Source organism: Apteryx rowi, unplaced genomic scaffold, assembly GCF_003343035.1.
Source record: "Apteryx rowi isolate R43461 unplaced genomic scaffold, aptRow1 scaffold_2, whole genome shotgun sequence".
Classification (NCBI taxonomy): Eukaryota; Metazoa; Chordata; class Aves; order Apterygiformes; family Apterygidae; genus Apteryx; species Apteryx rowi.
In genome coordinates, this window is record NW_020448307.1 from 154,559 (window position 1) to 169,154 (window position 14,596).

Genomic DNA, 14,596 nt, shown 5'->3' on the forward strand with positions numbered 1-14,596 from the left:
GGAGCCGCTTCCCCACGGGGGAGGCCGCCGCGTCCGCCATCCCCGCCGGGCAGGAGCCTCCGGAGCCGGCCCGAGCCCAACGGTCGCCGCCGCCCCGASACACCGAGCGAGCGCCTGCCCCGCGCTGGGCCTCCAAGCGCCGCCCGCCCCCGCCCCAGCATGCACCGCGGCCGCGCAGCCTCCCCCTCCTTCCTCTGCCCCACAATGCCCCGCGCCAGCGCCCGCCCCGCCCCGCCCGGCGCCGGCACCAGCACCAGCACCAGGGCCAACGCGCGGCCGCCGCTTCCCGCTCGCGCCCGGCCCGGGCCTGGAGCCGCGCTGAGGCGAGGGCCCCGCGGCCTCAGGCCGGGAAGAGGAGCGCGCGGCCCTGCGGGACCGAGGGGGAGCGCCGGGGCGGGGGCGGCGCGGCCCGCGGCAGAGCGCAGCGGCCCGGCTCCGCCTCGGGTTAGCGTCGAGTTCAAAGCCCGAACTGATCACAGAAGGCAGGAGCGGGAAGCACTAACCCAACGCACAGACAGTGCTAGAGCAGTTTCAAACCCGGGATCTAAGCGGCAGTTCTGAATGTTTCAGGTTGACACGAGTGACCTCGGTGTCCGACCGCCGCAAGCCCAGCTGCTTCCCTCCAAGGTGAGACAGACTTTGAAAGGCCATGTTTTCAGGAGGTGATTAAGAAACAAAGTCACTGCGCACTAGGATGCTGCTGCCGTGGCCAGCGGATACATCTGAACTGTCCTCACCTGGAATAAGTAAAACGCCCCAACCCCTCTCCTTTTCAGCATACTTAAACACAAAATACTATAGAATCCTATGCTACTAGCGGGATGGCATGGTTGTACAGCTCTGCTTCTGCAATTACTCAGTGCAAAGATAAAATAGCGCTGATAGAACTGGAATGAGGAGCAGATTCTACACTTAATATCAGAGGATATTCTTGTGAAAATAAGTTTTTTTTTTTCCTTCTTGTGCACGTACTGCTTAACTCTGTCAAAGACAAATTATGATGCCTAGAGAAGGCTCAAAATTTTGGGGTTTTTTGGAGACTGGCTCTGCTTTTGGTAGTTTGACCAGCTACACAGAACAAATACATTTCTGAGATGGAACACCAAAAAACATACCTGTTTAAAAGAGGAATCAGTGATTTCTCAACCTTCTTGAAACATTGTTACATTTGTTCAATCTAATAACTTGTGAAAAAAAGACAAAAAGCTTCTCTTAAAGACTAGCTGTGCCTATGCTTATTAGGGGAGAGAAATATTCAAGTTAATCTAATCTTTTGGTGTTAATATTTTTATAAAAAATACATATTTCCAGATTTTTAATACATCAGAAAACAGCAAGAAGTTGCACAAGCCTTGATATATTTTCCCTTTACAAGTCATCCTTACAGTCTGGACCAGAAATAGCCATAGCTATTCTCAAAACAGATTCAAAGGCATGCTGTTAGGTGGATGACAAGATGAAGTCTTCAAGAGTAGGTCTATTGGAAAGGCCTGGCAATGGCCTACTTCTGTTTTATTTTAGAACTCCTCCCTCCAGTAACAAAGGCCAAAAAAAGACCAATGTCTGTGTGTGTATATATATTTTTTAACCTTTTTTCTTCCATAATATGAATAGCAACTGATAGAAGGAATCAAAGTAGAGAAGTGGAATCCTTTAAAGAAAACTAGCAAAGTTATAAAAAGTAGATAGATAGATAGTACATAGATACCTGGGAGTCAGGATGACATGCTTCAAGTGAGGGAGCTAAAAATTAATCTTACCTCAACAAAGTCAAATTTTCAGCATGACCACATAAATACTTACTCAAGAAAGAATATTCTGTATAAGTGAGTGTTAATCCAGCTGAGAAAGGTATCTCTAATGGCTTAGTATACAAAGCTAGAAAAATTTTAACTGAGCATAACAAAGCTTGTATTTTGGGAAAGACAGCTACATGCATTCCCAAAAGTTATGCACATAATTAATTTTCCATCTTCAAATACCTAGTAATTGTTTTTGCTTCAACAACTGTAAGGGTTTTCTTCAATTGTCTTTGAAGCATTAAATTCTGCAAGACAACACAAAACATTCACAGGCAGTTCCATTTAGTCTGCGTTCTGTCTTTGTTGACATGTCAGTCAGATTAACCCCATCTCTTTAATGAAAGTTTTTTCTTAGTGACCAACTAAAATTTGCATTTGTTTGCATGTGGTTTTTGTAGTTCATGACATCTTGGCAAAACACATTCTATTCCTAGCTGCCTATGTGCTTTATTTGAATAACCTTCATGAAAAGGTTTGATACTAAATAACATGAAGAACTTTCAGCTGGGACAGGTCATCTAGTCAGAGGGATGCTTTCTTGGTCTCAGCATTCAGGTATAACATCAACTTTTAGAGGCACAGCATTTTTTTGTTGTTGTTGTTAATGTTCAAAGCCTAATACTTATGCAAATACAAACATCAGTGGTACAAGAACTCAGCACTGTCTTCCTCTGCTGTAGAGCATCTGTGAGCTTTGATTTACTACACTTTACTTGTTTTACTATGGCTTTTTTTTTTTTTTAAACAAGTACAGGAGCTGACATAAAAGAAACACTACTGAAGGATAACAGAGCCATTGTCTTGCGTTTAGTGGAAAGAGAATTGCCGTAGTAGTCCAAGATCAGAGTACTACATTCTTTGAAGACCAAGACAGGCTTTGCCCTCATGTCTTAATTTCTCTACTGAAACAATTAGTTACTAGTTACACATTAAAAAAAACAGAACCACCATGCAAGAGATTCTAAGTGGTTCTATGTCCCCTTCCCATTCCACTAGCTCCAAGAAAAGCTGAAATTACCATGATAAACCAGGCCAGCAGTTCCAATATTCCATCTCCTGAACATGGTGCTGGATGTTCCAAAAGTGAGCAACACCAGCTAGACAAATAGTGGTATAATCTACGAAGAATGGGAGAGGTTTCCGAACTTACATTAATGATTGACACGTGGCGTGTAGGCCATATAACATGAACTAAATTAAATTTATATTCTCTTAACTACATAARTGTTAACCCTTTTTAAATTCTACTGCATTGGCTTTTATTATACCTTAGAGCAGCAAGTTTCCCAGGCTAATTTTGCTATGTATTAATTTCAAGTATTATTTTACTGTAAAAAGGTAAAGACAAGTAGTGCTGTTACAGGCTTAACAGGCTGCAAAAACACTCACCACAATATCAACTTGTCATAAGTCATGTGATAAGACAAGCTCCAGGCTACATCCAAAGCTGCCCTTAATCAGTAAGGTGTCTGCTTCTCCATTCAGCCCCCTCCAGTCTCAAATGATGGTCAATCCTCCAGAATTCGAAGGAAGTCACTTGCCAGAGTGATGGGTCTAGAGAGTAACAGTGGGGAAGATCTGACTCACCTAATTTGAGAAGGAAATTGGGACTGATGCAGCCCCTTACCTGTACAGGTTTTCCACCCTCCCCTTCAAAATAAATTGTATCTCAGGCTACCCCTCCACAAACAGCAGCCATGTTCTTTGGAGAACTTTATTAAAATATATCCAAGAAATAATCAAACATTTTCTAATGAGTCAGGAGAGAACTGAAGTGAGAAAAACATCTGTACAGGGGACAATGCTGTAAGTTTTTGTTTACATGCTTTATTTTTTAAACGTTTCACAGTTTAGTCATTGTCTACAAAAATATATTTCTGAAACTCTGAGTCCTCTATAAAAAAGCTGGTCAGCAGCAGTGACCCTGACAAACAGAATGTACCTTAGGACAGTGTGAGCACCTCCTGTAAGCAGATTAGTGCAGATAGGGCACTTCTGCGTCACCCTGGGAGACTTCTGTTCTTTGGGATTAAAGCTCCACACTACTTCTGAAGGATGGTGTTTTAAGGAAAAAAAAAAAAAAAATCCTTCCACTTCTCTATACTGCACTAAACCTGGGAGAGGGAGCTGCAAACCAGTGTATCAACACAGGAGAGGGTGCTATCAAAGAAGGATTTGGCACTCAGGGGATGGGGAAGACCACACAGTACTTTAGTATTGGTAAATTTTTCTCTGAGCAATCTGTTCAGAACAGCCTTGCTCTTTGTGATAGTAGGTTCAGTCCACAACATTAATCAGAGGTACTAATGCCATAAGAATGGAGTAGTTTTACAAGCAGAAAGAGAGCCCTTCTTTGAGGTGGGGATAAGGGTTCAACTCAATTTTACCTCAGTATCTTCTGCTGTGGCTTTAATCATGTGGTAAGGTGCTTTCATGTCCAATCAGAAGCCTACATGGTATTGGATAAAACAGAGCCACCATCAGTGCTGTCAGGCTGAATTCCTCCATATCCATAGTTAGAAATATTTCTTATGACACTATTTACTTAGTCCTACTCTTACCAGTCACCAGTATATCTAGGCACCAAATATAAGAATTGAGAAACTCAGTGTCCCCCAGATGAGATCTTCTCCACTTCTCCTCTGCTCAGAGAAGTTATTTGACAGGTCTTCAGAGATACTTACAGTTGGGGGAAAAAAAAAAAAAGCTGCCTCTTAAAATGTATCTTGCTTTCTGTTCTAGAAGAGACAAGACTCTGAGCCCCTGTATTTGCAAAGTTCATAACTAGAAGCCCCTTACCACAAAATAATCTGCAGGCCTGAACCTCTAAGCAGGACAGAAATTTTCATCAGCAAATAAGAAAACAGCAGTTATTGACAGACTGCTTCCCTACTACAGCAATAGAAAGAAAATCAGCTCTCAGTTCCTAAAGAAATCTTCTTCTCATTAGCCTATCAGAAGAACACCTTTCTGAGCCAGTAGCTTGTTAAATTTAGATTTCTTAGAGATAGAGAACTAAGACAAAATGCTGCTGATTATTTCAGGTACAGCTCCAAATGAAGTGCTTCTGAGCTTTAGGCTTCTGCTCAAAAAGTTCTCCTCTAACTTGTGCCTATCATGAAGTCCCAGTCTGGCCTGCTAAACCTGAGCAGCCAAGGAGGTACACGAATTTTAAATAGAATCAGCATCATTCAGGAAAACAGAACCCAAAAGCCTGTACCAATGCAGATACCTTATCAAAAAAGACACTCAGCACTACAGAACTATCATCATCTCATTAGGGCTAAACAGTTAAAGTGGAAAATCCATAAGAAAGAAACACCTGAAGTTTACTTCCTGCCTATTTTCTTTCCTTGAATTGCCAATTGGGTAGGGGAGAAGGAATGAATCACCTCACCATATCAGCAGTAAGTTACACAGTAAGCCAGTATACGAAGGCAGGATTGGAGAATAATTTACAACCAGAAAAAGAAAAAAAGCCTGAAAACTTACAGTCTGAAAGCTTTGTTCAGTTTCCCAAACTGTGAACAGCCTAAACAGATGATTTTGTCCACTCCTCACTGAACCGTATGCAATTCTATTAGACACTTCCAATAYTAGAATTGTTCATCCATCAAGTTGTATTCCCACTCTGTTCCCAGCTGTTCAGCTCCCAGAGACACACAAAAAGAGAGGGAGAAAGGGCAGACAGGCCCACACATAGCACATGCCTCCAAAACAGCACCTATTTTAATATACCTGAGCAACAGAAATCATTCAGGAGTTGCTGCATCTCAAGAGAGCTGTCAGTTCTGTGTGCATGGAAAGGCCATAACTAAAGCATAAGAAGATGAAATTAAAAGAAGATTTAGAATTAAGAAAAATCTTCTCCCGTGGAACCTGTTATGCCAAAGACTCCTCCTCCCTCAAAGAAGTGGTGCACAATCATTTGGGACAGAGAAGCGGAAAAAGCCTTGAAAGAAACAATCCTGCCTTGCCCTCAGGTGATAAGCTAATTGCGTTCTCTTTCTCCCTTTGTATCGCAGGGCTTACCCATAGCTCTGTCTTGCTCCTGTGGCACAGCCCATTACTGGAGATGCAGTATATGCTAGCAGAGCTACACTAACTAGAGTAATTTGGTCAACTGTTAAAAGCTGCCTTCTCCATCAGCACAGATGCAAGCATCACCAGCACTGGTGTGTTACTTCTAGTTGACGCAGTTATGCCAGTGAAATTCTGTAGCACAGACAAAGCTTAGAATTCTAACATAATAGTTATCTTGTGGATAAACAACATCATTAGACTGTGAGGTACATGCGTGCGAGGAACCAGTGATTGCAGTTGCAAATTATTGCTACTTGCTGTCCTTCTGGTGCAAGTTTCTCCTATTTCTGCATTCTCTTGCTCTCTCTGAGGTACACAGACTCCAGGGCAAACTCTTCTGAAGCCTCACGAACACACTGGCCACCAGAACACATTTGATGACACTGTAATCATTTCCAAATCATTTACAAGACTGAATCTGAGGCTGTCACTATTTCTGCTTTTACTTTCGGGCCTAATACTGCATAGACAAAACTTCATATGATCAAGAACTAGGAATGCCTGCACCATGCCTGTTCTCACAGAAACCTTACTGAGGTTAATGAGCAAGGTAACACAGAGAGCTGAGCCTAAGCTGCCTTCTGCCTAGGGCATAATACAGACAATAGTCATAACCTCTCCAGTTCACTAATCTTGTCTTAATGTTCCCCGTGCCTATACTTCAAGAGGTTCAGCCAAATGAAACTTAAGCTGCTACATGTCACAGCTGAAAAATGTGCACTGAAGTCTGGTTGTTAGGAGCACTGGGGGACCTCCATGATCAGGCAGCTCCGCCTCTCCTATGTTCAAGTGCACAAGGACAGTTCCCTGTTACAGACAACCGAGGCAGATATATGGGAAACCACATTGGCTAAACCAAGTATTTCCAAAAGGAAGCAAGGTCACTGCTGCCCTGCCCCAGAGAAGGAGAAAGATTCATCAAGAGATTAAAACTAAATGGGTTACAAAATAAAGGCAAGAGCTAAAGTTTGCCAGTAATGAAATGCATTCTCCTGTCCCGTATGAACAGGAAACGGTCTCTGCAGGGTGTTAAAGAAGGTCCTAGGAGGACATACCCTCCTATTTTTTTCTGTTGCCAGAAAAAAGGAGAGAAAGATGCTGCTACTGGTCAGCAGGAATCTCTCTGTCTGCATCCAGTTTGCTCGTCTCTCCTGGGGAAGGGGTACGTGGAGCAGAGTGAGAAACAGAAGGGATCCCATGAGCTACAATCCCCTCCACTACTGGTGGTTCCGGTAGCCCAGGGGTTGCTACTCCCACTACTCCTGGAGGAAACCTGAAACCAACAGAAACATGGAAATTACATGCTTGTCCAAAAGAGTTATGCAAGGGGAAAGGAGTTGTGCCCTCACCCACCTGCTGAATACAAATCCCTCTTTCTAGCAAAACTGCTCAGAGATAGAACACAGGAAATATCTACAGGGCTGAAGAGTGTCAATTATTTCCTAATATCAGACAGGCAGAGATAAGGTCAGGTTACATACTAAGCATTTACAAAACAGGTACAAAATTTGTCTCCAATGGAAAACAGTGTAAGACACTGCATGGAGGTACCCTGAAGGGCTGCAAATTCCCTCCCCACCAGCAGAAGTGCAAGCTGCCTGCTATCCCTCACTAGGCTATAAGATAGAAAAAATTAAGGAGCTAAATTAAGAAAACAGCCAGATATAAGATGAAAAATAGGAGAGACTAATAAATGTCTAATAAACCCTTTACTTCCATTCTGCCTCCCTCTGTCTTCTCTGTGAATATATCTGGAGCTGTGTAGATCTCAGAGAATGTATTTCCTACTTTASTGATGGGAGAAAAACAGAAAGGAAGCAACGTGCCCACAATGACTTGGCAGGTCTCTAACAGATGAATAACCTGAAATACACCTTGTTTAGGCCAATGCCCCATCCACTGAACAATGTATTTTGTAACCCAGTCTCTTATTTATAGCCCAAGCTTGTGGTATAGATAAGAAATAACTGTTCTTTGCTTATACAGCCATAATGATATGAACAACTTTTGAATGTTAAGATCCAGATCCCTTTTCAGGCACCTAGCAGGTTTTCATATACTCAGAAGTCTCTTGGGCCTATCTTGCAAGGATTTGGAAAAATTAACTGCTATCCAGTTGGTAATAAACACAATCAAGAAAACACTAAATCCTGGTACAGTTTCAGAAGGGCAGCTTTGTGTCTCTAGGCCAATTGATGACGTGCTGCTGTTAGAATTTTGGAAAGAGCCTATACCACAGATCATATAGGAATACATCTGCTTTCAGGCATAAGCAATTCTCAGACCCAAAGAGAGATGTTGGCCTACTTCAGCATGAAGATATCTGTTCATAAAAGCAGTAATTCAGACAACCTACTTATCTCACCTGTAAGCTGCAGCTCCATTGAGTTCAGGGTGCACAGTTGCAGGATCAATACCAGACCACTGAGCTGCTAACAGCAAATACTCCTTATTAACACAATTCCTCAAAGCATCAGGTATGTGACCTGCAGGAGCACCACAAATGACAAACAAAAAACCAAAACAAAAAAAAACAAAAACCAAAGAGACAAATAAGAGGGACTTATTTCCAGAAGTATTTGCAAAGGAAAGCAGAAAGGAAATGCTCAACATCCCTTCTCATCTACTTTCCACAGGATAACACTGGGCAGGGGAGATTCTTCTTATGAACAACTGATCTCTAGAGAATACAAGAAACTGAGCCTTCCTTCCCACTTCTGGGATCTTGGAGAAATTAATAGCCATGTAAACTGCAATTGCCAGGCCGCACCTTCCCCAGGAGACAGTGTGCACTATTCCAGAATAAGGTGTACAGTATAACTGTCTGAGGAATTATTGCAAAGAATTTAGAAGATGTAAAAGGTGAGAGGTACAAAGCCTTCCCAAGGAAGCGCCACTCCAGCATTAGCTACAAGATTCTTACAAGACAAAGAGCCAATTATCAACTCATACTCTAGTTCGAGAGACAAATCACTGAGTCTAAGTTTTAGGAACAGTCAGCAGTTCCCATTCCATAATCCTTGCAGTGAACTAACAAAAGAATCCTAATCCAGCAGCAGCTGCAGAGCACACAACCTTCCTCATTACCTGTAATAGCTCTGCGGATCTCTTTAGCTGCATCTTCTCTGGATTCAATGGAAGCCTGCTCACTGTACCAGGCTGTGTGAGGGGTGCAGATCACATTGGGTGCATCTTTTAAGGGCCCCTGAGCAAAGCTGTGATGAAAAAAAACAAATGTGGTTTCTCCCCGAAAGTGATCACCCCATCTGTCCTCCCAGGTATCACCGTAACTCAAATGAAATGGAAGAATCATCCAGCGCAGGGGAGTCCCAGAATAGCAGTAGGCACACAGATGCAGTGTTACCTGAAAGGCTCAGACTCATGCACATCCAACGCTGTTCCTCTGATTCTCCCCTCCTTCAAGGCTTGTGCTAAGGCTTTCTCATCTACCAGCCCTCCTCGGGCTGTGTTCACCAAGAAGCAGCCCTGGCGCATCTGGAAAAAGAAAAAAATTAAGTGGGTTGAGAATGAGACTTTTTCATGGAAGCAAAGTGAATCTTGGGAAGTCTACTGGAAATGAGCAGGAGCCTGCAGTGATTAGAAGAGGTCTGGACAGTCAGAGAACAGACTAGGAATGCTCTCACTGCAAAGCTAACCACAGGGGAAACGCCTGCAAGCAATGCTTGAGAAATTTGCTTTAAAAACAAATAAAACCACAAGACAACAAGGGTAGAAGTGGAGCTCAAGTTTTGCACTCCATAGTCATCCTATTACTTTAAAAAAAGAAAGAGGACATGAATCAAGTATCCAGTTATACAAAGCTGGACTTTGATGTTCAGGTGTCTCTCATGAAAGCACTGAAAAGCATTCACAGACTACTGGAGTAGAGCCCGAGACTGGCTTTGCAGTGGGCTTGGGCAGAGAGGCTTTGGCCGAGCTGTATAAAGAAGCTTAGTCCCAGCCGCACCACACCTGGCTCTAACCAGCAGTTACTCATTTTAAAGGTAATTTGAAACTATTTGATCACCTAAAACATTCTTTATAAGTGAAATTACTCGGCAAAAAGAGCCAGTCCTATTCTTCTCTTAACAAGAAATTCTATACAGCACAAAGCACAGGCACCCGGATCCACACGCTCCCAGCCCCCGAAGGCAGCAGGAGGCACACAGCAGAGGCAGCAGGATTCACACGCTCTCAGCCTCTGGGGAAGCAGCAGTTTGCGTTCGCATTCATTTCCACAGTGTTCTGTGGGGGAAACCAAGCTCCTGCTGCACCTGTTTAATAGTGAAGTCATTGATGAGGTGATGGTTATGTTCATTCAGGCTGCAGTGCAATGTGATGCAATCGCTGTGCATTAGTAGATCCTGCAGGGTTCCTACTCGTTGTAAACCCAAGGATCGCTCCACTCCATCCGGCAGATATGGATCATAGAAAATCACGTTGAAGCCAAAGGACTTGGCTCGCAGAGCCACTGCCTGTCCAACTCGGCCTTCACAAAAGAAAACCCACAATCATCAAGGAAAAGTAAAACAAACTTTAAAGACAAGATACTGGGGGAGACTGGGAGCCTAGACTGAGTTTATTGCCAGGGCCCAAGATATTGCAGCCCTGGAAACCCCTAGGATTGCCACAGGGATCCAGAGGAGGTTATTCAGTGCTGATCCCATGCTGCTAACGCTAGTCTTTCCCCATGCAATAGCCTGCACTTAGCGTAAAAGGAAGTGTTTTTCAAGCCAAATCTGTACTCTGAGGCAGTAAGGCAGTAATAACCTGATTACAAGAGCTTGAGGAAGGAACTGGTAGTTTTCAGGTGGCTTTGTTAATGATACAGAGCTTATCACACAAGGAAACAGTCACTAAGAAGAGCTGTCTGAATGTTCCAATTTTTCTAACCATTTGAATAAGGAAGAAAAGCCCCAATCCCATGACATATACCCAACTCTTGAAGATGTCCAGCATCACAGAATAGGGCACTAGCATTCCATATGAGTTAGTGTGTTTCACAATGAACAGCTGTAAAATTATCCATTTTTTAGTCGGTGACTCCTAAGTTCCCCAAAACATTCACAGTTCACTTTTTAGTTTAACAATCCCCATCACTTACCAAGTCCAATGATGCCCAAAGTCTCCCCACGGATACGCACAGCGCCTCCAGCCACCTCTCGAATCTGTTCTACACTTGAGGCTCGATTCCCTTCCCGCATAGCCTGATGTAGCCACGTAACACGGCGATAGAGATTCAAGATGTGACAGAGGGTGGAGTCAGCAGTCTCCTCTACTGAGGAGGAAGGGATGTTGCAAACTGCAATGCCTACAAAGCCATAGAGTTCAAATGAGATTTTTAGCATCACAACACTAAACCAACATACAGCTCCTTAGGCACAAGGACTAGAAGATAATTCTGTGCTTCAGAACTACTGCCAAGAAAACACACAGGATACATTTCAGGAGCTGATTCTATAGCAACATGGATGGGACCAGCCAGCATTTTAACCTCCAGAAAATACCTTTCCTTGCTTATAAACATCCATTAGATTGTCACCATCACCAGAAAAACAGGCTGAAATGAGAAAACTGGGTCATACAAGTAACAAAAGAAACTGACTATTTTAAAAGGTCTGCATCCAAAAGAGGCACTTACACCAGAGGCATTCCTGACAGATTAACTGACAGATTGTAGAAGAATTAAGAAGACAGATGGTTGAGCTCTTTCAGGCCTCACACTCCAGATGCTCATTGCAAGCATCAGCTTCCCCAGGAGTGACAGTAAGTAACTCATTAAATGCAGACAGAAGCCATAGGTGCCTCTCAAAATCCATTTGAAATTACATTTAAAAATAGCAACACATAATGCTCCCACTCTAGAATCAACATACAGCCACAAGGGACCATAAAAGCCATGGCTAGAACCATCAGGTAAATTACTAATGCCAGAGTTARGGTCCTGAAAGCACACATTACTGACAGGAAATAGAGAGATGTCAGAGCACTACAGCAAAACCTGGTCATTCCTGAGCAGTCTACCAGAATAACAGGCTGATAACATCACTTCACTGCTACTATCCTTTATTCAAGGATCTTCTGCTCCTGAATGGGCACATCTTCAGAAGAGAAAAAGCTTTTTGGAAACAACTAGTTAGATCAAAAATGGGTCTCTTCCCCAGTGTAACCCTAGCCACTTGCCAAACCAAGGCAACTCCTCCTCCTCCTCAGAAGTCCACCAGCTACCTGAAAACTAGGAATGAAATCTGGGTGATGGTTGAAGGCACATACAATTCAGCAATGTATCAATCTCTTGAAAGCCTATGACAGAGCAGACATTCAAATAAACTCAGACCACGCTCTCCCAAGGGAACRAGGAGAGCAATATGCATATACAATCCCAGATACCAGACCCCTTTTCTCTATCCAGTCCTTTCGTAATTGTGCCATAATGCCACACAGAAGACACAGAGGAGATGAAGAAGAGAGATGGAAACCTAACTTCTTCTAATCTCATTCACTGGTTACATCTCATTTGACTTCCAAAAACTACATATGTTCATCTGTTACGTAACTAGGTAAGATACAAACGTGTTCACATGAAATACGACGTATTAAAACACAAACACACACCACAGCCCTTCAGTCTGATTTGAATATTTAGAACTCGTAAGGAATGGTGTCATGCCTCAAAATGAATTAAAGGGCCTGGTTAAGCATGGAGGACATCCATGAGAAGACAGATATGGCCATGCCTAAGGGACACCACACTGTCCCTCCAAAGTGAAAGTGGGAAGCAGCAGTTTGATGGCAAAAGAACTCTRACCTGTTGTTAAAGATTGTGGCAGGGAGGAAAAAGGAAAACTTTGAATCTGAATGAGTCAAAAATATGAATTAGGACTATAAAAAGTAGAGAGCCCCTAGGCATGGACTAGCTTCTGTGAACTCAACCTGAAAATGTAATGGCTGGATGAGAGCCAAAGACCTTGCCAGGAACTCTTGAGAATATTCAGTTGAATCATTCAGATGCAAAGACTCTTTACACCTAATTCAAGTGCTACACAAACATGTGATCTTCATTTATTTGCAACTTACCTGTTCTTACAGTCTTGAAATTTTGTTGCCTGTTTGAATTTTATAAATATATGCTTGCGTTTGCTTTAAGCTTAAACCTATTCTGCATTAGGAAAGGTTTCAAATCATGGACACAACCCTAAAAAAGAAGGCACAGGGCATTCAAATGATGGGCCTCCCCAAGGAGACTACAAGGTCCAAATGACTCACTGCCATGTGTTTAATAAACAGCAGCTTTTTGTCATCTGACCCAGAGACTCTTCGCATGCCTGAACTCCAAGCTTCTAAAAGGATCTATAATAAGGTGTTGAATCAGAACCTACCTGCATATAAAAACCAACAGGAAAAAATCAATAATCGAGTATTTACAGTGAGTTTACCCTACATCGACATTTGCAGGTTTTCAGACATTACAGTTTGCTCAATGCTTTCCCCACAAACAACCTCAAATTACCTCACCAAGAAGAAATTATCTAGACATTGTATTTAGGTTTCTGAATCCCAGACAATAGCAAAGGCTCTGTGACATCTATAGCAGAGTAATCTGAGAACCCAAAATCTTCCTTCCAAGCCACCTACCAGCTCGGTCATTTATCTTCTTCCTAAAGATGCCTGATACTAAGCAGCTCCAAATCTTTCTACTTAAAGGTTTTAAATGCACTCAGTTAAAAAGCAGAAAAACATGTGCGGTGTTCCTCTTCACATTCAGTCATAGTTGCAACAGAGCCCTAATGGTGTTGCCATACCTAACTCTGCAGCCGACTTTATGTCCACGTTGTCATAGCCACTGCCAATGCGCACAATGACCCTGAGGGCTTTGAATTTCTCTAGATCCTGACGAGATAGGGTAATGGTGTGATACATCAGAGCGCCTACTGCCTCATTCAGCACCTACAAATAAAAAACAGTCTCAAACAATCAATCAATCTCTACTTTGACTACTCTCACAGAGTTAACTAGCTCCATGCCCAAATGCTTGCATGCTTTCATTCCCACCTTTTCATGGATTTCCTGAGTTGACTGAGCATCACAAAATGCCACTGTAGCAACATCCTTCAAGATGGGCATCTCCACAGTGCAATCTCTTCCATCCAAGAGTGCAACCAGAGGACGAGCTGGCATTGGACCATTCACAATAGGAGGTCGTATGCCTATTAAAAAAAGTTGGCACGAGTGACTACGTGAAAGACAGGAATTCTGCAGCCATCATTTGCATGAATCTATACGTATGTTTACAGTGGTCCAACGGGCCACTAGTTCTTTTAAACTTCTGTAGTATTTAGGAAGGGATTAGTCAAAACAAAAGAAATAAATAGCAAACAATTTTCAGGACAAAGAAACTAGAAAAAAAGAAACCTCTGTTGCTAGTACTTTAATACATAAAGAAAAACATGTTTTATCAATAATGGGATAACAGAGACGGTCTACTGATGAGCATGCCGCTTTATTCTAGGCTCCTGAAATTACTGACGAAGCTGACTTCGGCCTGCACCCCCCGCACACGCATCTCGGCACCGGCGCGTACTGACTCCAACTCCCTCCCGAGCGGCCCGTGAAGCCCTGGCTCGTCTCCCCGCGCGTGGGACGGAATCCCGCTCGTGCTCCTGGGAGGAAGCGGCGCCGGCCCCCGCCGCAGGGCCTGCGCGGTGGCGCAC

The 14,596-nt window shown here is 43.2% G+C and overlaps 2 protein-coding genes across 3 annotated transcripts in view; both read right to left on the reverse strand.

The window, feature by feature from the left end:
- The window catches only part of KDM3B (lysine demethylase 3B), a 60,403-nt gene extending 57,089 nt beyond the window's left edge, over window positions 1-3,314 (reverse strand). Inside the window, exons 1-2 of one of the 2 annotated variants that reach the window (XM_026063449.1) lie at window positions 3,192-3,314; window positions 2,821-2,920 (exon numbers count right to left, since the gene is read on the reverse strand). In XM_026063449.1, the coding sequence (XP_025919234.1) occupies window positions 2,821-2,823 (3 nt within the window). In that variant the 5' untranslated portion in view covers window positions 2,824-2,920; window positions 3,192-3,314. Of the gene's footprint in view, window positions 1-2,820; window positions 3,009-3,191 lie in introns of those variants that run through there. The other variant, XM_026063451.1, reaches the window with a different exon arrangement.
- Window positions 3,315-3,609: 295 nt separating this feature from the next.
- On the reverse strand, window positions 3,610-14,448 carry LOC112964908 (C-terminal-binding protein 2-like). The gene is made up of 9 exons (XM_026063523.1): window positions 14,409-14,448; window positions 13,938-14,092; window positions 13,688-13,832; window positions 10,990-11,196; window positions 10,160-10,374; window positions 9,250-9,380; window positions 8,973-9,100; window positions 8,251-8,371; window positions 3,610-7,158 (listed from the first exon to the last, which is right to left on the reverse strand). The coding sequence occupies exons 1-9, from the start codon at window positions 14,446-14,448 to the stop codon at window positions 6,987-6,989; spliced, it is 1,314 nt and encodes a 437-aa protein (XP_025919308.1). The 3' UTR covers window positions 3,610-6,986.
- Between the last annotated feature and the right edge of the window lie 148 nt (window positions 14,449-14,596).